This window comes from Paralichthys olivaceus, chromosome 16 (assembly GCF_024713975.1).
Source record: "Paralichthys olivaceus isolate ysfri-2021 chromosome 16, ASM2471397v2, whole genome shotgun sequence".
Lineage (NCBI taxonomy): Eukaryota > Metazoa > Chordata > Actinopteri > Pleuronectiformes > Paralichthyidae > Paralichthys > Paralichthys olivaceus.
This window is the reverse complement of record NC_091108.1, coordinates 13692810-13712913: the sequence shown is the minus strand read 5'-3', so window position 1 is coordinate 13712913 and position 20104 is coordinate 13692810. Positions and strand designations below refer to the sequence as shown.

At 41.4% G+C, this 20104-nt stretch overlaps 1 protein-coding gene across 1 annotated transcript in view; it reads right to left on the bottom strand.

Annotated features, from left to right (window-relative positions):
- The window catches only part of dnah9l (dynein, axonemal, heavy polypeptide 9 like), a 36818-nt gene that overhangs the window by 7623 nt on the left and 9091 nt on the right, over positions 1-20104 (bottom strand). Inside the window, exons 20-70 of the mRNA XM_069510736.1 lie at positions 19712-19934; positions 19494-19610; positions 19209-19295; positions 18903-19061; positions 18570-18653; positions 18329-18487; positions 17959-18081; positions 17160-17282; positions 16758-16982; positions 16442-16660; positions 16001-16168; positions 15652-15777; positions 15469-15576; positions 15258-15389; positions 15015-15175; positions 14722-14878; positions 14468-14613; positions 14215-14331; positions 13986-14124; positions 13610-13702; positions 13136-13330; positions 12690-12767; positions 12326-12458; positions 11950-12077; positions 11661-11809; positions 11399-11549; positions 11117-11248; positions 10856-11029; positions 10566-10770; positions 10175-10340; positions 9947-10049; positions 9449-9586; positions 8668-8769; positions 8384-8545; positions 8069-8152; positions 7553-7662; positions 7262-7424; positions 6980-7103; positions 6354-6496; positions 5780-5941; positions 5460-5519; positions 5197-5370; positions 4959-5105; positions 4041-4154; positions 3711-3854; positions 3017-3199; positions 2218-2319; positions 1438-1572; positions 1115-1288; positions 316-448; positions 114-216 (exon numbers count right to left, since the gene is read on the bottom strand). Coding sequence (XP_069366837.1) covers positions 114-216; positions 316-448; positions 1115-1288; positions 1438-1572; positions 2218-2319; positions 3017-3199; positions 3711-3854; positions 4041-4154; positions 4959-5105; positions 5197-5370; positions 5460-5519; positions 5780-5941; positions 6354-6496; positions 6980-7103; positions 7262-7424; positions 7553-7662; positions 8069-8152; positions 8384-8545; positions 8668-8769; positions 9449-9586; positions 9947-10049; positions 10175-10340; positions 10566-10770; positions 10856-11029; positions 11117-11248; positions 11399-11549; positions 11661-11809; positions 11950-12077; positions 12326-12458; positions 12690-12767; positions 13136-13330; positions 13610-13702; positions 13986-14124; positions 14215-14331; positions 14468-14613; positions 14722-14878; positions 15015-15175; positions 15258-15389; positions 15469-15576; positions 15652-15777; positions 16001-16168; positions 16442-16660; positions 16758-16982; positions 17160-17282; positions 17959-18081; positions 18329-18487; positions 18570-18653; positions 18903-19061; positions 19209-19295; positions 19494-19610; positions 19712-19934 — 7137 coding nt within the window. The remainder of the gene's footprint in view (positions 1-113; positions 217-315; positions 449-1114; positions 1289-1437; positions 1573-2217; positions 2320-3016; positions 3200-3710; positions 3855-4040; positions 4155-4958; positions 5106-5196; positions 5371-5459; positions 5520-5779; positions 5942-6353; positions 6497-6979; positions 7104-7261; positions 7425-7552; positions 7663-8068; positions 8153-8383; positions 8546-8667; positions 8770-9448; positions 9587-9946; positions 10050-10174; positions 10341-10565; positions 10771-10855; positions 11030-11116; positions 11249-11398; positions 11550-11660; positions 11810-11949; positions 12078-12325; positions 12459-12689; positions 12768-13135; positions 13331-13609; positions 13703-13985; positions 14125-14214; positions 14332-14467; positions 14614-14721; positions 14879-15014; positions 15176-15257; positions 15390-15468; positions 15577-15651; positions 15778-16000; positions 16169-16441; positions 16661-16757; positions 16983-17159; positions 17283-17958; positions 18082-18328; positions 18488-18569; positions 18654-18902; positions 19062-19208; positions 19296-19493; positions 19611-19711; positions 19935-20104) is intronic.

The following is a 20104-nucleotide window of genomic DNA, read 5'->3' as shown; positions in this document are numbered from 1 at the left end:
GCAAACAACTCGTGTCATTAGTAGAGTATGGCAGCACTTCAGATATTGAGGAGGTCCATTTTGAAAGCCATGATGACCACCTGAGCATGGTCACACTAAGAGAAAACACTCACCCTCTCTGCCCGAGGCTGATGACCTTGAGACTGCTGCCATAGCGACTCTTGATCCACTTAATGCCCTGCAGCTGAGGGTCGATGAGGAGAGGCCAGCGCTCGCCTGAGGCAACACACACATGAGCCAAACAAGATTTACACGTGTATTAAAGAGAACACAGCTCTGCACTGTTTATGTTGCCTGTGGGGGACAACTTCTCACAGTTGGTGAGGATGGTCGCGTTCTGAGTGGAATTCTTGTCTCCTGGTAAGCCTTCATTGTTCCACTGGGCCACTGTTGCATCATCAGTCAGCATTGATACTGGATCTAATCCATCTGTCATGGGGATGGGCATCTGATGGAGAAAGGATAAAGACATGAGCAAAATAAGAATCAATGGCCCTGTTCAAGGGAACAGCGCTAAGTTCGTCTGTTCACACATTTTGTATTAAAATCAAACTATGATGCTTTTAACCGGTCTGAGTTTACAGATGTGTCCAGTGACGATGTTTGTGTGCGACGCCTTGTGTCGGTGAGAGCTAGCAAGAGAGAGGTAGATAGAGAGAAATCAAGTTAACATGTGGTGTTCTGTGTTAAATATTTTGGGGGTGGCCACAAACCAATCAACGAATAGACACAGAGAAGTGTAAAATAGTGTTTGATTCATCGTGGAACTGTCACAGGTCAGAGGACGTCAGTTGAGCAGTGAATGTGGTTGCATATGTCGCAGACCACCTCCCAGAGTTGTTCTTGTGATCGGATCGCAGGATGCATTCAGAACACATTTGGGTGGGTTCAGACCTGAACTCAAAACTGACCACTTGTGACCATATAATTTAGGACAGGGTCTCTGATTTTATCGGCAATCAACTGAGGGTACGTGGATGGAGGGAAAAGTGTCAGGAAAACGAATGACTAACCAAATGGAAGGCCATAATCATAAATCTTTAAAAAGAAACTTTCAGGGGAAATTGAATATTTTTTCAGGGTAGTTGTTATCAACTGATTTATAGCTTGTGACCTTCTGGCTGCGCAGAAATGGCATCCACAGGTTGTCCAGCAGCTCTAGTCTGTACTTCTTGGAGAAAGAACCGGCATAAGAGATGAAAGCTGCAGTGAGGAGGACGTCCCCACACAGTGTCTCTTCCTGTTCATGGTACTGAGCCACTGAGTGGGCCCAGCGCACATTCTCACTCTGAAAAACACACACACACAGGGAGCACCCCCTTATTGCCAATATACTTCAATATTGTAAAGCATAAGACAAATAAATATAGTACAGAACAGTGCACAATATAACCTAAATATCAAATGTGATCTCCTCATGGTCTCTGCTGCTCTCACCTCGAGCCCTTTGACCAGACGATTGGCGAGCTCTATTGTCTTGTTGGTGTGGTTGACCTCCTCCTGAAAGCGCAGTTTCTCTGATGTGGCTTTCTCAAATGCTGTTGTCAGAATTTCCAGGCTACTGTCCAGCTCCTGAGAGACGGAGGAACATCAAAATATGTGGACTCGAGGCATTTGATGCTCTATTTATTATAACCTTTAGATGCTTTCACACGTGCACTTGCAAACCTGAAAATGTCAAGAGATTAGCAGGAGAAGCTGTGTGCATGAAGGCACGTGTCAGAGTCAGATGAATTGAACATTAAACCAACTTTACTCGACTTGCTCACTTGTCTAAAGGTCTGGGTGATGTCTGAGGCGATGTGTGAATAAAAAAGGTAAATTCAAGGATTCTTGTTGACATTTCTATCCTCTCCCCTGCAGCACCACTGAATGGCGCTGGTCTCCTGCACACCACTCCTCGCCTCAACCAACATTCTGTGGCTGTGTGCTGTATGAATCTGCTGATATTTTCCAGAGTTCATATGTGAAATCACTATTTGTCTTGAATCAACATGGGAAGGGAGTCAACCAAATCAAACTACTGGTGGTTCAGGATGAATTAGAGTTGTAGAGAAAGTGCTGTGTAGATGGTGGTGTGTTTAGCGACAATCTACTGGCCCACTGCAACAAGACAATCCAGTATGCAGAGTCAGTGGGAACCATGTAAAGAAGGAAATGAAGAAAGAAAACAATGATTTAAAGACAAAGAAAAGAAGAATATTTGAGGAGACTTACAGTCAGTTTTTTTCTGATGGCTTGTAATTTCTCAGCAGCCTCCGCAAGATCAGTGTTGGCCTGAGACAAACACATCCTCTTCATCTCTACCTCACAGAAGACCTGAAGACACACACACACACACACACATACATGCCTCTGAGAGGAGATACAGTATAACCTGACATCGTCAATGGCATCAACATTAGTACTAAAACATTTATTAAACAAGATCAAAGATGAGAATTCAACTTCATCACCACGTTTGCAAAATATTATAAAAATACTTGATATTTAAAATTCTACAACAAAGACAGCAGGGAAAGTTGTACTTACAAAAATCTATCCAGGGAAACATGATAGTTTGGGAAACAGAAAAAAGCAAATGAAACAACTTGAACATAAAGCAGTTATATTACAGAGCGCTTGGGTGATTGTGTTTCCCACACATAGACTTAACTTGGGTAGTCTGCCCAAGTATATTATCGACCGCCAAAATATATACAATATATATACTTTATTATTTTTTATTGATTTTCTTTATTAATATTTTCATCCGAAGGAACAACGGTGATATTGATTACCTGGTGCACAAGTTGCTCTACCCCTCCTGTGAGAAGGGTGGACTGACAATACAGAGAGAGAGAGAGAGATGCTCTCTGATATGACTTTAGAAGATGCAGAGGATATTCTACAAGCACAGACCAGGTAAAGAAAGCCCCCTCCTCCTGGGTCAGCTACCACCACAAGTTAAACCTAATTATGTGGGAAATACTGGATGACACTGAATGTGTGTGACAGCTGGTGTAAATGTGAGTACCTCATGGAAGCGAATGATGTTGATCACCCAGGCACAGAGCCCAGCAGCAGCTGAGGATTTCTGTCGGACAAACTCAGGGTTGAACTCCGGGTCACTGAGGTAGTCGTCTCTGACACACTTCACCGTAGCCTCGGGGATGTGCTCTTTGTCAAAGTTCACCAGAGCCTGCAGGAAGTCGTCCACCTGGATATTTGTGTGCATTGGTGTGCGTGTGGATTACATGTGTCCTATCAAAGTTTCTATTACAGCTGCACACCATAATGCAACTGTCATATATACATAAAAATATATGACAGTTGCCAATATGGTATGCAGCTGTGCAAATTAAAACTCTGAACCTTATATGAACTTTCTTTAACCAGGAAAGTGCTTCACTGGCATTAGGGATCCTTTTTAATTTGTCTGGGCCCAGAAAGCAGCAGCACTCTAAACATAAAAATATAAAACATATAACTCCGACTGATTGTGAAATAGGTAAATTATGAAAAGAGGAGCACCACTACAATCTATCTATGAAAATACAATAAACATAAATATTGAATTCTTAGCGCAGACAAGAGATGAAGAATTGCTCATAAATTATTTTAAATGTGCAACCTGCAGTTCAGGGAATTTATTTGTGATGGACTTTTTGGCTTGTGGTAGCGGGCCATTAATCTGAGAAACACTCTGAGATGTCGCAGTAAAATATCACCTTGCTCATAACCATCTTGGATGCCTTCCAGCTGCGATCTTTGGGGATTCTGCCTTGGGGAGACAGAAGCACCAGAACAGCTGCCGAGACGTTGGTGACAATACCTGGAGGGTTGGGGAACGTCCTCAGCTCTGTCAGATTTAACTGGATGACACACACACACACACAATTTAATTTGGGGGACTAGAATGGAACTTGTAACATGATTGTCTTTGTTTATTTGCTCTATTTGCAATAGGCTCATACAAAATCGATTGAATATAATAAAATAAATCAATTGTGGTGAAAGGATTGAGGTCCATGTGTTTACGTTTTGTTAGAGTGCTTTACCCTGTTTAATGTATTGAGGGCAGCATTAGCTGCCTGTAGGGCGGGTTCTGCCTTGGTCAGGTCGTCCTCAGTCTCCTGTTGCTGTTTGGTCACTTTAGCTTGAATCGCTGCCACCTGAACAATTACAAAAAGTAATATGTGCTTTCAATGAATTGCCAAGTTTGGTTTAATATTTTTTGGTTATAACCCCTCATCCATATGTCCTCGGTAAGATGGAGTATTAGGGCCATGTTGAAGAAAAACTAAAAAGTCATAATTTTGGGCTGCATGTTAGAGGGGAATATAAGAAGATCAGTTTATCTCCTGGGTTAAAATGAGTAATGTGGAGAATCTTGTTAAGGTGTAATTTAGTATAGGTCTCACAAATAAATTAAATATTTAATCTTTTGGCACATCAGTAGCCCATCTTTAGTAGAAGGACTTTGAAAAGAAACAGTCTTTTCCCAAAGGAAGAACCACACAGGAAATTGCCACTTTAGTGGAGGAGGAAACGTTTGCTCATGGTTGACTGCGAGGTTATCATTGGTTATATCTGTGTGATATTTGAAAAGATTTCATACTTTCACAATGAGATTGGTTTAAGGTTTTTGATCCAGAAGTGGAACTCCAAAAAGCACAGGTTCTTCTTGCTGCTTATTTCTTATAAATGTTTTTGTCTTTGTTCTCATGAATTATAATAAACCATTTTTCTCATAGTTTTACAACTTTATTCTTCTGATATTGTGACTTTATACTTGTAATATTACGACTGAATTCTCAAAATGTCCGATTTTGTTTTCAACATGGCCCTAATACTCTGTCATGCCTTTCTTGGAGGAAATAATAAGAAATGAATCCCAAAACATGCTGTAATTTTTTAAATAAAGTCCCCTTTGTCATTTGGTGCTTGAGAAGCCTAATAAAAACACACATTCTCACCCTTTGCTCCTCAGCATCAGCCACGGCCCTCTCTTGGTTCAGCTTGTCTGTCTGTTGTCCTATCTTAGCAATGAGAGCTTCGATATCCGTGTTCCTCTGCCACAGCTCCACCTCCTGCACTGCTAACTTGGCTTTCAAATCCTCCACCTGCAACGAGGATAAGTATAGGACTTTGTAGGGTGGGCTAACTAACTCCTACTCTGGATGCATTCGGGCATCCCAGCACATAGACTCTGACCTGTGAGGCAGTAGACTCCAGTTTCTGTAGGCCGTTCTCTAATCTCTCCATCTTCTGTGTCAGCTCTGTGCGTTTCTTCCCCAGCAGATTACCGTACAGCTTCATAAACTCTAGGAAACTCTTCGGGGTGGTGTAGTTGAAGTGCTTCTCGTTCTGCTGGTACTTGACACTCACCTGGATGGTGCAGTTAAACAGGACACTGAGAGATGATGTCAGAGAGGTTATCACATGGTTATCACCTTGGGTGCTTCGCAATAACTCACCTCATTGACACTGGTGTGGGCATAAGAGATGAACTCACCGATAGAGGCCCTCACATTTGGCTATGTTGGATGAACACACAAAGATTCATGGGTTTATAATGCTGGCAGCCAATAGCCAAAGTTATCACATTGTGATAGTAAACTTAATTAAGTTGACAAATCTTTTAATATTTCACCTGTGCCGTATAAATGTTTGTTCATTTTTATGGATATGACTGGCATCATTTTCCACATTATGTTTCCACCATTTGAAATACAACTTTATAAAAGAGGAGAGGAAGCAGCTGAGAAAATTAGTGTGTGTGTAAATGTGTTGTTACCTCTAGTCCAGGTATCTTCTCTATGAAAGTGGAGCTGACAGACTGCAAGGCGTGTTGAGGCCACGGGTGGAACCAGTCTATCGCTGTACAATTCACCAGAGCTGGAAACTTTCGTGCACGTGTCCGCAACGTGAATCCGACTGGAGAGAAACACAGGACAACCTGGAGGACAGAGACGGTGATGTGGTAAAATATGTTAAAATAAATCCAGTTTAATATAATTTGATACCATGACTAACATGTTAGCATACTTCTTAAAAATCCCAATCCAAGTATACATTGGGTAAGAAGCAGAATATACCCTGGACAGGTCATACATACAAAGACAACTAACCCTTATGCTCACATTCAAAGTCTCCAATAACTTAACCCCAACCTGCGTGTCTTTGGAGTGTATAAGGAAACTATAGTACACAGAGAAAACCCACACAGACACGGCAAGAACATGCAAACTCCACACAGAAAGACCCTGGCCGAACCAAGATTCGAACCAAGAACCTTTTGTCTGTGAAGGTGCCAACCACTGCACTTATATACCTAATATTACAGTTATAATATCATGATTTTTTTAGACCTTGAGCTGTCTTCGTATCCTCTCAATAAAGAAGCTCCAGCAGTTATCTCTTGAGTCTATGAGTCCCAGTCCTCTGAGCTCCATGCGGATGGATGTTACAATAACATCCACATCTTCATCACTAAACAGATCTGGAATATCTCCTGAAATAACACAAACAATACAGACTCAGATATGTGTTTCTTCCTATTTATATAATGCAGTAATATTTCCTCCCTTGTTGATGGCATTTAAAGCAATTAATTTTGCTGCTAATACAAAAAATTATCACACACAACAAACTTGTATTAAAATCAGTTTCCAATGCCATCTTATCAATGAAATATAATATTATTCATTGCAAGAGTAGAAGTCTGATCTTTCACCAGCTCCTCGTCTATGTCATCAGTCGGTAAGAAATGTGCCCTCTCTGCTCTCCATTCAAACAGATAACAGAAATTAAATTTAGCTGATGAAATTTTTCACTCTTTGAACTGTTGCTGAATTCATGTTCAGAGAGGCTTTGACTGAAAATCAAACATAAAGTGTATTTGATTTTCCCTAGAATAAAATGTCCCCCTTCTTTTTGACACAGAAGCAGAAAACCTTTCTTTATAGAGGGATAAGAAACTCATGTTTAACCAAACCTGAGGCCAGCATGTCGTTGATGAGCACCAGGAAGCGTTCATCTGGAATCTGGGCATCTGTGTGAAGGAACACTGTCCCTATGTTCTTCACCCCCACCTTCATATATAAAGCTGCGATATCACTCTGGATGTGAGGGGTGCAGAAAAGAGACAAAGACAAACATATGTCACTAAATAAATTAGGAAAAGTGAAATTACAAAGTAGAACAATGCTACAGCTATACTGAGGAGTGCAATGACATTTTGTATCTGTCGTTCATGCTTGTGTAAATGTAAATTTACCTTAAGGTCATTGATGCCGTAGCCTTTACGCAGAGTGATCTGGAAAACCTCCAGCATGCTGAGGAAGGCAGCCAGCCGACAGAGACTCTGCTTCCCGCTGCCCCCCACCCCCACCAGTAGGGCGTTACCATAGGGGGCCTCCAGGATACGACTGATACGACACCTGGACACATAGAACAGAGTTTACAGCGTGTGTGGTCTGTGGTTTTATACTGTATATGTGCTCATCAGTGTAAATCCACCCTTGTGAGTGTTAGCATGTTTTACTGCATACGTGTTTCTGTGTCTTACACATGCTGGATAGCTTCTTCAAACAGAACCAGGTCCATGACAGCATGCAGCTCATTGTAATGCTCCAGAGCATCAGCCAGTGTCTTCTGGAGTTTCTCCCAGTCCGCAGCCTGACAGGATGAGAAAATAAACAAATGAACTCAACTCTCAGCAGCAGGGTCCAAGTCACGATGCAGTTACTTCCAGGTACATAATACAATTAGTTTCTTATCAAGACTTGAGTCAATCAACTTTTAATTCAAACCCCGTAAAGAAACGAAAGGTATTTAGTTTGCTAATGACGGTGCATTCATCCTCATTTATTTCTCAGCAGATTAGATATGACAGCCAAATTTGTGCCATACGGTCTTTGAATATGTGAGCTACAGATAATCCACATAATAAATTGATTTAAGTCAAAAACAATTAAATTCACTCATTTTTTTATTAGCACATTATTAAGGAATAAACGGATGCTTGAAAAGAGTCAACCTGAAGTACAAACTGACTGGCTTGTGTGTGAATGAATGTGTCTACCTGGTGATAGCGAGGTTCTCCCACTCCCTGGGAAAAATGACAGTAAACCAAAGGCTGGTGGATAAAGAAGGACTCATCGATTCCCTGGAAATAAAAGCCGGGAAATCTTGAACATGCCACAGTTAAGACCATCTATTCTGAGCTGATCTCTGACAAGCTCCAGTCATGACCAAGAAATATCATTTGTATTTTTAACATTTCTTGAATCTGCCACAAAAGTAAAAAGGACATACATTTTATTTGGACATAAAAGGACATTGCCTACCATTGTTAACTATTAAACGTTTTAAGGATTAAGATGTGACTGTACTTTACCTCAAAATATCTCTTGCCGGTGTCCAGCAGGATTTTATTGAAGAGTTCCACGTCCTTTTCCTCCATCAGTTTGTCAGAGTAGACCCTGGAGCTCTCATGGAGCCACAGGTGAACCAGGTCCATGGGGTAACGGATGCTCTCCGGCAGGGCAAACAGGATGCCCTACACACCAGGTCACATAAATATCCTGTGATGATGTTGCAGACAACTTATAGTGAAGTTTATTTCCCACATTCAGGAAAATGTAGTTTAGTTATATATATATATGACCATGCATGTGTTACCTGGAAGATGTTGGAGAGGTCTCGCAGGTTAAAAATGTAGTGGAAGCGTATGGCTGTAGGCAGGAAGTTCTGACTGATTTTCTGGTGCAGGCAAATAGCTGCCTGGATGAGCAAAGACCAAAGAGGGAGAGGTGCAGAAATGGTTGGATAGATACTGGCTTAGACAAACAGATGGGCAATGTCATGGATGCGTGGTTGACAAATTGAGAGACCAGTGTTGCATGCATAGACTCAATAAGTGTAATCAGGTTTTAAAGAATATGTATTATGGTCATATTCAGGTTTATAATATGGGTTATTACTTGAAAAGATTCACATGTTCAGAAAATACATAAATTTCCTGAAAGTGTCCATTGTCTGAAACACTTGGTTGGAGCTCCTGTCTCTTTAAGGCCCCCTCCTGATAAAGCCCAGTCTGCTCTGATTGGTCAGCAGGCCCTCTCTGTTGTGATTGGTCAGCCATTTTCAGCATGTGTAAGAAATGTTAGCCTCCGCTCTGACTCTCAATGGCATTGTTAGGGGCCGTGCTAGTAATAGCTGCAATACACGCATTATGCAAATATAGCAGTATCCCCTGGAGGTATCGACTGTACTACTGGCGAGGAGCTTCAGGACCTGCAGGAGCAGTGTTTTCTGTTGCTTTACTGTAGATTTTGGTCTTTTTCACTTTTCAAAACTTTTACCAACACATACAACCTATACAACACACAAGAGGAAACAAAAAAATTAAAAAACATTGTAAGTCTCCTTTGACATGAGAGTGTGTACTGTAAAGATGGACCTGTATGAGAGTTCCGACTGAGCGAGAGACGCCATAGCTGAATCCTCCCTGAAGGAAATGAGCTGACAGGATGCTGGAGAAGATGGTGGCTAATGCATCAGCACCAGGGAAATGAACAGCAAACACTGAGAAATGTCTCTGGAATGGAAACAGGGAGATTTTAAGAATTATTTACCATCTGGAGTCTGTGGCTGAGACTCACTTCACCAATTAAAGTCTGAGAACTGCCTCTGAAATCTGACTTTTAATGAGCTTATTTCATGAATTTGATGGTTTTTTTAGGGATAATAAACATTTGGATTCACTTCAGTGTTTCCCCCCCTTTTTTATTTCTGAACTCTATAACTTGAAATGTTTTAACTGAGTTTGTTCAGAAATATAATAAAGTTACCATTATAATGGAAGTCATGATGATGGAAAGTTATTTTACTGGAAATAAAACAGTATTTTGGTATCATGTTGAGTCATGTATGTACCTGTGTGCATTCAGGTACGTACCTGTAGTCTGGGGTTAATGGAGAAGCTTCCAGCTGTTGGGTTCATACAGGTGATATACTGGCAGTTATGTATTTCCTTCAGTAACAGCCGTTGTCTGTCATACCTGAAAAGTTTCACTTTTTTAAAATTCCACTGAAGCATTCAATTCTGTAAAACCTGTATTTAGTGCATGATTTAACACACAGAATGGAGGTGTATTATTGTACATAGAGCGTGTCACAGTCTTACCAGTGGTTGTAGTCAAGGTGCTGGCGTATGAGTGTGTGCGGCTGGACGGTCCCATAAACGTCAACCTCGGGCATGTTGAGGTCATCTATGAAGTAGATGAGTTTCTTCGCAGTGGGAGGAGCAAATTTACGACCTGCTTTCTTCTCCAGGGGCTTCTCTAGGACACCTGAGGTCCAAACAATGAACAAAAGAAAACAACAGAAAATTACTAAATGAAAAGTATCTACTAATAATGTAGAAGAAACAGCCTCCATGACAATTTGGACATCAACAAAATATATAATTAACTTTTCCTCTCTATCACAACATACAAAAGTTTCGAGAATCAGTATTTATTTTTCTTAAGCACTGAAATCCCAAGAATATTTGTTCTCATTCCTGTGATCCTTACGTTGCAGCATTGCTGATGTGGTGTAGTAGTTGAAGGGAACTTTAGCCACCATGTAGTCCTCCTTCAGCTTGGCGACTTTATCAGAAACCAGAATGGTCTTACCCACTCCTGCATTTCCCACCAACATGATGGGTTTACCTCTCTGGAGGAGCAGGTCCATAAAGTAGGTCAGACAAATTGTCTCTGGGGTGTGGACCAGCACCGTCTGAAACAGACATCACATGACCTGACTATAGGGCTGCTCCAAAATCTGGTTAATGCACACAATTACACAGATCATAAGTACTTACCTGTAAAGGTACATCAGGTTCCAGCTCAAACAGAATCATCTTCTCACTCCAGGGCGTAAACTTTTTCGTCTCAGAGTCTATGAAATAGTCAAAGACGGTGCCCTGGGACGGAAACTTCACTGCTCGCATCTCTTTAGACCACCAGCGGCTGAATTCAGCACGGTGGTCATTCAGCTGAAACAAGTAATGTACATAAAAACATGGATTATCTAATTATAGGGAGATGAAAGTCATGCAAGGAAGTTCTTTAAGTGAACACACATGATCCTGGAAGAGAGCCCCGCCAAAGGCCCAGACACAGGCAAAGACAAAGTAGATTTCATAGAGTTCCCGGGGAGAGTCAGCTGGAGTGTTTTCCTCAGTCAGCAGGCAGTCCAACAAGGAGCACAGTGTCTGATTGAGCCAAACAGAAATACAGCACCCGATTTAACAATATACAGGAAAAGATTTTGATAATATGTAAAAGCTGGTTGAATAACAACGAGAAGAAAGAATGTAAAAGTTTGTGACACAGTAATTAAGACTCATATTGTGGGTTATCACCTGCACCATGCTGTTTTCTGGTATGGGAGTGATGGTTTTCAGGTTGCAGCGCACTTGTTCCAGGCAGTATGGCACATACTTATCAAAGAGTATGGTGAGATTGGCTCGCTCTGATTGGGCCTTTCGGGTGTCTATCCAGCTTGTCACATAACTGAGTAAACAATTAAGATGCTGCTGCTTTACTAAGAAACAACTTCAGAAAAGTGAAGAAATATTAGTCCATGATTCTAAATGTGTGTGTGTGTGTGTTTGAGCATCTTACGAGCTCCAGCCGAGGTCTTGTGGATTGACGTAGAGTATTCCTGCTCTGGACACAGTAGCTGGAGTAGCAGCTTTCAGATGAGAAATCTCAAACAGCAGACGCATGGAGGAGGATAAACTGATCCTCTCGTTGCTCGCAAGAGTCAGGACCTTAACAGAGAAGGGGAATTAAAACTGGTGGAGTTTCAGCAGCATGTGGTCAAATACAAACAGTCGCTGCAAAACATTAAGAAAAAATCCAGCATTAGAGTGAATGGAAACAATGTCCAAGACTAATAATGTTCTTTCACCTTGTTATCGTCCATAACTGTGTTGAGTGACTCAATCCACATGGGGTCAATGTCTCCATCCAGAACAATCCATTTGGGTCCATCATGAGTCACTGAGGTCAACTCTCTCATGGTGGAGGAGAACAGACCTAAAGTGAAATTAATATTACAGGATGTGTTGTATTTTCAACAGAGAGCCAACAGTTCATCAATTTCATTTTCTTTAGAAATCTGGTATCTGACCCTCACTGCAGCAAATATGTCACAAACCATAATCTAACATTTCTAAAGGAAACTTATGTAATTGATTCATAGTCAAATTACTCTAAACTATTAAAACAAGCTCTCTAATTCTGTGAGTGATCATCTTTGATCACTGATAATAGTAAATCCTCACCATCTTTCCACTCTCTGGTAGCAGGGTGCAGGTATCCAAACAACTCATCTGTGGTCACAGCTTTAGGGTTGATATCATTCCATACAGTCTTCATATTCATGTTTGAGTAGGTTCTATGGAGAGTCTGCAAGATCTGATAAATGAAAATAAACATATGAGTGAACAGTGAAATTCAACTCTTCCTTGACTTTAGCTGTGGTCGACTATCACTCTGTGTAGCAATACTCAGCAGCAGAGTAGCCTCAAAGCAAGACTGTTGAGATACCTTCTCTATGTTTAAATAACCATAGGTGGATTTGAAAATGAATGGACAAATATTATTATGTATGTGGTTTCATGATACAAAAGTTGTTATAAAGTTAACCTGGCTCTTTCCAGTTCCTGGTCCACCTACTACAAACACAGAGTGCCTGACTGCCAGTAGCTCCTCCAGCTGGGTGACCTGCACAAACAGAAATGTTCAATTGTTTGTATTTATATAGAACCTTTCTAGTCTTTCACTTTACAGTACAGTTTTTACCATTCACCCGTTCGAACACAGATTCGTTCAGTGTATCTATGTGCAGCACTTTCTGCCCAAGGCCTTTGGCAAGCAGAATAGGGATGACATCAAACCTCCGACCTTCTGGTTAGAGAACGACCACTGATCATATGAATACTAAAAATTCTACATTTATATTCCTTTGCTTCTATAAACCTACAAACACCACTTGGTACCATTTCCCCCAAAAAATATATTTTAGATTTAATTTAACATTTTCACAGAAAAGAGGATGAGCTCCATTTTAATATAATGTTCAAACGAGACACCTTAAGTATAAAGTTCTCCTCAGGCTGTAGGCGCAGTTCACCGACTGACTGGCGAACAGCGTTCTCCAACTCAGGATCTCTCTTCCTGGGAACGTCCAGATGAGGAAACAGGTCACTGATCAGCCCGAGGAATATGGGCACGTCACTGGTCACTATCTTAGGCAGATTGAAGTCCCTCAGGGCACGCATCAGCACCTGGAGAAAAAAGCATAGGATTTATATCCCATGCAAGTTTACGAATAATCTTCAGTTCAATGTTCAGTTGCAGAAAATACTAAGAACAAGAAAGAGCAATGGCAAAATATAAGATCAAGGATTTTTTTGCTTGCACCGAGCAGAATCACTGCTGGTAGTCTAGTTATGACCAATAACAAAAGGGAATTGGTAAACTGTCATCATTTCCAATAGTCAGCCACTAGATATGTGAAGATTCAGTGTGAATGAACCCCACATCAGGCAGAGAGCCATGCCTACCTGCTCTTCAGGTCTGTTGCGATCCTCTCGTTTTAGAGATCCTGCCACAACCAGCACCGATTTGATCGCTCTTAACCCCCAATCATAATGATCCTGACAGATGAAGAAATAAAGTTATGCAAGTTGCCAAACAAGCAAGACAATATATGATGCCAAATATAGTTGTTATGCTTTCCAAACAGGGAGCTAAAAGTTTGATTGAAATGTAGAAATATTGTTGCTGCATATTTCAAAGTCATATGTTCTGAGCCTAATTCTACCAAAGACCTTCTTTCACATGATCATTTAAATGAGATTTCTTCTTTTTAAAACCTGTCTAATAATCCTAAAGATGAGTTTCCTTCCGTGTCTTGACATTTTGGTTTGATGCACGTACCTGTTTGGACAGCAGCTCTTTACAGAGAGTGTAGAGGCTGATGAATTTGCGCGCCAGCAGACGAGCGTCTATGAATCCTTCTGCTACCAACATGATCTCACAGATCAGCTCAAAGTCTGGGATCACCATGGCACAGGGCCTGAAGAGTTATCAAAGCATTGTTGTAGTCACTTACCACAAGTTAACGATTCCATTTAACATCTCTTCATTTTCACTGTTAATATCAGACCTGAACAAAGCCTTGAGGTTCTCTGGGAGCTCAGCCCTGCCGGCATAACCAGGATTCAGAGTGATGAAGATTCCCACTGTGGGCCGCAGCTCGATCTCCTCTCCCAGAAAATGGAACCTATATACACATAGGAACAATTACTGGTTACTAAATGGACACATAGAGATAGAATAGATTCGCAGAGACAAGGGTGAATAAATATACAGTTACAAATTAGTTTGTTTACAATACAAGTCTTTATTTCCACACATACCTTTTCTTCTTGTTCCGTACAGCATCCTGGATAGTTTTAACTTGAACAGCTACCACAGACAGCACTTCCACTGAGATCCTGTTGAACTCGTCAAAACACCCCCACACTCCTGTCTGGGCCAGACCTTTATAAATGTTACCTATGGACTGAGGACATGTGACGGAGACACACAGAGAGTAAAGGTGGAATCACTATAAATGAAATAAAAGTGACACACTTAACACTACAGAGAGCATCTGCACAGCCCATGCTACCTTGTAGTCCATCTGTTCTGAGCAGTTGAAAACATACACCATGATGCCCAAGGACCGTCCAAGATCTTTAGTAGTCTCAGTCTTACCAGTGCCGGCTGGGCCTGAGGGGGCGCCACTCATAGTCAGATGAAGAGACTGGGTCAGGGTTATGTAACATCTAACAGGAGAAAAGTTGAGACACAAAACATTTAAGCTAAGACTTGAGGATGAACTTCAATGTTAGGTCAAATGCCACCTCTCTCCTTACAGAACACACTCTGTGTATTAACATATTGTGCGATATGGATGTGTACCTGTCAGTGAGTGGAGTGATGACCAGTCTGTTTGTGTTCCCCAGGTATTCATAGCTGAACTGGAACTGGGCGTCACAGATGTTAACGCAACAGTGTCTGGTTTCATCATGCCAGCGATGGCGAAGCTGGGACAGCCAAGCAAACGCCTGTCCTGTTGTCACCTAAGAGAAATCAAAAGAAGGTTCTAATTGTTTGCATAAAACTCATTCAGCCACATTTATTTAGATGCAATATTAAATTTACCTTCTGAGCTATGAGACTGGCGACCACATCTCGAGCGTGGACATCGATGGTACAAACAGTCATAATTTTCTGTCTGTCTCCAGGAGTTAGATCTCCGAGCAGCATGTGGATTAATGAGTTCAGCTGTATAATCTAGGAAACCAGAAATGTATTTATCATCCGTGGACAAACAAACATGTTCAACTATCTCTCTCTAGTGTGTTCGCACTACCTGTTTTCTGTTGTAGTCTTTGAGGGCTGTCTCAAATCCCTCCTCCACCCTCTCGAAGGCAATGCCCACATCTGTGGCCCACCACACTTGACTACCAGTCAACCCTACCTGCGAACAGACAACAGCTTGTTTCCTTGTTTCTTAAGTCATAGTGTTGATTCTGCTGATTATACATCATCATACCTGTGCGGGGTAGTCGAAGAGCCACTGGTCTCGTGGTTTGTCTTCATAGGCAGCTACGGCCTCCTGGATCTCCTTCCTAACCGTGCAGCGCATGGTGCTCTCCAAGGCACTTAACCAACACTCTGCCTGCACAATGTCAAAAATAAATTAATAAATATAAAAATCAGTGAAGTTTGAAAAGGCAAGAAGATTATTACAAATGGATATACATACACATGTATACTGTGCTGTACAGTACATATAATAAACAGAACTGAAAAAGTTGTTTACTATAGATTAATTTGAATGGGTTTGGTGAACAGTGTCCTTGTACCTGCACACACGGAAATCAAATATTGTTTTTCAGTACCTGTCCTTTACAGATGCACGGCTCAGAGAAGGGAACATATTCTCCCTCTCGGCTGTACATCCCGATAGCAACTGCCTCCTCATCCTCCTCCTCCCCTGCATTTCTGTCAGAGTCCTTGAAGCGAAGATCTGCGATGTTGTCAAACAGCTTCAGCAAATGTCTGGTCACCTTGAAAACAACAAAAAACACAACCACACAATCATCCAAACCCCCACACACAAACACTATTTATTTCGTTTACAAACTCTAATCTCTTGACTGAAATGTAAGGAAATGAAAAAAAAAATCAAATTTCCACTTTGACTTTCATTGTTTATCTTTAATAACATTCTCCGCTCTGTAATACTAAGACTAAGACTGAAGGATATATTGAATTGATAACTACAAATGGGTCTCTTTATGTTTTCCCTTGGAACACATAATTAAATTGTAATCTATTACCTGTTTGGGCTGTGTTCCCTTGGATACAATCTCCAGAAGATCTGAGGCAGACACAAAATAAAACCTGGGGAACGTAAGCCTCTTGGTCTCCAGGTACTCAGCCAGGGCTTTCTCACACACAGACAGCCTCTGCTGCAGAGTCTCCAGGTTTTCTAGGAAGCCGGTGCGGTTGGTCACCTCCACCACATTACTGTTCTGCACCACCTCAGTCATCAAGCCCTGGGTTAGCGAAGAGAAAATGAAAAAGAATGAAACATGGAGAGGAGATACAGTGGGATTTTATGGTTGTTGGTCCTTGGTGTACAGTATTTGTTACCTGGAAGTCAGTATGGATTCCCTGGAAGCGCTCTGCGTCACTTGCCAGCTGGCAGCGGATGTCATGGCTGTTTGTGAAGATGGCATTAAGGTGGGCCCAGGTTCTCTGGACAGACATCCAGGAGGAGATGACCATGTCGGCCACCATCAGCTTCCTCTGCCATCCGCTCACCTCTGCCTGGAAATACTCAACATACTTACTCATCAGGATATTCTGCAGCTGCATCTGAAGAGGAATATAACCAGAGTGTTACACAGGAATCTGTAAGATCACAACCACAAATAAAATCAAAAATATTCTGCATTAACCATTCATTATGAATTTATACTGTTCAGGTTTTTGCTCAGCTACCTGCCAGTGTGATGAAAATATCAGGTGAGCAGCACAGTAACACACACTCACCTGGTTGTCCTCCAGTGTCTCAATCAGATTCTCATCAGCTTTGAGTAGAGGGGTTCCTGTGCTGGTATGAGTCTCATAGGACAATGACATCACACTCCATGTCTGTGTTATCTCTGCCAAAACCTAAGCATGAGTAGAACATTTTAATTTGAACTAAAAATAAGCTGTATGGTAAAGTAAAGTTTATTGTTCATCATACATACATATCCTGGTCTCGGATTTTACCTTGTTGTCTTTTATTAGTCAACTACAGGTGAATTAACCTGTCATATTACATTATATGCTCATGATTGATGAAGAATAAAATTGGAGTTTATTTAAGGTCAAATGTGTTGGGATAGTAGTGTAGATTGTTTTAGATTTTGAAAATGTATCAAAAGTGCATTGTTTAAATTCAGGCTCTGGCTTCTCACTGGACAAGTGTCACTGCAACCCTCGGAATTGCAGGGACCCCTCTTTGATGTCACTCAGGAAAGAGAGACCGGCTCTGCATTATCTTGCTTTTTCCCATGCACCTCATTACTGTAAGAGCTACTCCAGGTTTCTCTGCAGGACCAGGTCATCCACGGGGAGCAACTAACTTAAAAGTGCTTCAACTTACGGATCAAGCTACTCTGTTTCCTTTTTATTTTTGCGGCGCTAAATCAGCTGCTCTCTCACATGAGTTTTGGATTACAAAGTCAGTTAGGATTTGTCTGTTTTATTAAGACTCTTGTTAAATAGTTTTGACACTGCTGTATTAATAATTACTACATTAAAATACAGCCCAGTATACTATTACTAGTCTGTGTCTTCTTACCTTCTCTATGGCCATTTCCTTCACGGCCTTATCCACTATGTTTTTGACCTCGTCTTCCACCCGGTGAAGCTGTAATTCCAAAAGGTCCCCCAGGGTGGTGCCCTCCCCCATGACAAACCTGACCTGACAAGCAAGACATGGCAACCATGAGTGGGATCATGTTTCAGATCAGGATAATTGGGTTCGCTCAACTGTGCTGGTCATTTCAGGCCTGGAGGGGATAGTTCAATGATGGCACAGAACATGAAGGCCATTAAAGAGGACCAGAACACAATAGAGTGACACATATACAGTGCAGAATGTGATCAGTAATGAAATTATATTGAATGAAGTGGTATGAGGCATTGTGAAGTATCAGAGAGTCTCCTACCCCTGTGGTCTTCATGAGCTGCTGCCAGTGTCTCTCTCTGACCGCTGAGTTTTGCAGCTCATTGATGGCTCTCAGAGATGTCAACAGGTTCTTCACAGTCGACTCCAGACCCATGTAGACGTCCCACACACGCACCTCCTTATCCAACATCTTCATCTCCTTTAGTGTGCAACAGACAGATAGTCAGACAGATAGTTTTACACTGAGATTATATCCGTCTGTCGATGGAAACTTGTCGTACTTTGGCAAATCGTCTGAGCTCCATGTCCATCTGCTCAACGTTGATCTCTTTCCATTGAGTCTTGGTCCAATCCTCTATACTGGTCTGCCATGGAGAGGAAAATGAAATACTTACTCTGCGATTCTCTGGTGACAGTTACAATAAATAATTTATTTTCTCCTATAGTCTAAAAGGAAGTCTAAGCAGTGTCAACTACAAAAAAAATAAAACCATCTATGGGGATACTACAGGTGAGGAGACACGCTGTCAAATCCTGAGCCTCACTATGATGCTATGTCTAAATCTATGGAGGCCACAAAAAAATCTAATTCCAAACTTTTTTTTATGTTTTACCTTAACAAAGATGACCATGTCCCAGACTGCTTTGACCAGTATGATGTCCGAGCGACACTGGCGCAGCTGCTTGTAGTCGGGGAAACTGACCTCAAATAGATCAGCTGTTTCCTGCAGCTTCTTCATCTCTGCCTCCATCAATGCTACTGCTTGATTAGACTGGAGACAAGGACATTTTTAAAATGTTCTGAATTATATTTTGATTCAAACAATGGAATTTTGTTATTTTTAGCCATATACTGCAGGCTGTGACCAACAATGACCTTTAAGTTTTGAATAGGTAATCATGTAAACTTCTTATCTCACTTTATCAATTAGTTTATACGGCTCCTTTACAGCGATCTTGAAGATGGATTCAGTACGAAACTCTTCTCTGAACTCCCGTTGTTTCACCTAAAATATGGGGAAAACCAGAAATTTCAGGATTTTTAGATGCTCCAGGTTTTATATATGTCTGCTTTCACCTTGTGTGTGGTGTCAGTCATGTTTAATGCAGGACAGAAAGTGAGCAGCAGGTTTATATGTCAGATATTGAGCTCTTTGTTAGGGGCCATCACACAGACATTCTATCCCACTCACACACAGCCTCACCTCAAACCGCACACATTTCCTACGAATCACTGACACTTCATTTGACTGCAGAGGTGCCACTTCATGCTTGACTGTATAGGCAATTTTCCTCAGCCTCTTCCACCTCTCCGGCAGCTCCTGTGTTTTGTGGTGATATAGAGAGGAATGTAATGTATGAATAAATACATATATTTTGCCACCATCCATGAACTTGTATACATCTTTGCAATGGGACACACTTCCAGTTGCGAGTAGACGTTCTCAGGCAGCTGCTGCCCGTAGGTCTTGAGGAGTTCAGCAGTAGACTTGAGAGGTTTGAAGTGCTGATCATTGCTGATCTGTCTGTCTCGTAGGGCCATGAGGTGTCCCATGATGTCCACAAGACCTGCATAGTCGCCATCTGGCACCTTATTGGAAAGACCGTGGGCTGTGTTCTGGACAAAAGAGGATAATTCCCTCACACTGCGAGATAGAGAGGACAAAGGATGATATTAGGTTTCAGAGGCAAAGAAGAGGCAAAGGAAAAAGTCTCCTGAAAATTATTAAAAAATTAATGAGACTGTTAATTTAGCTTTTCTACATTTCAAAATAATTGAATTATTATTTTCTAGTTTAAGGCTTTTAGTTCTTGT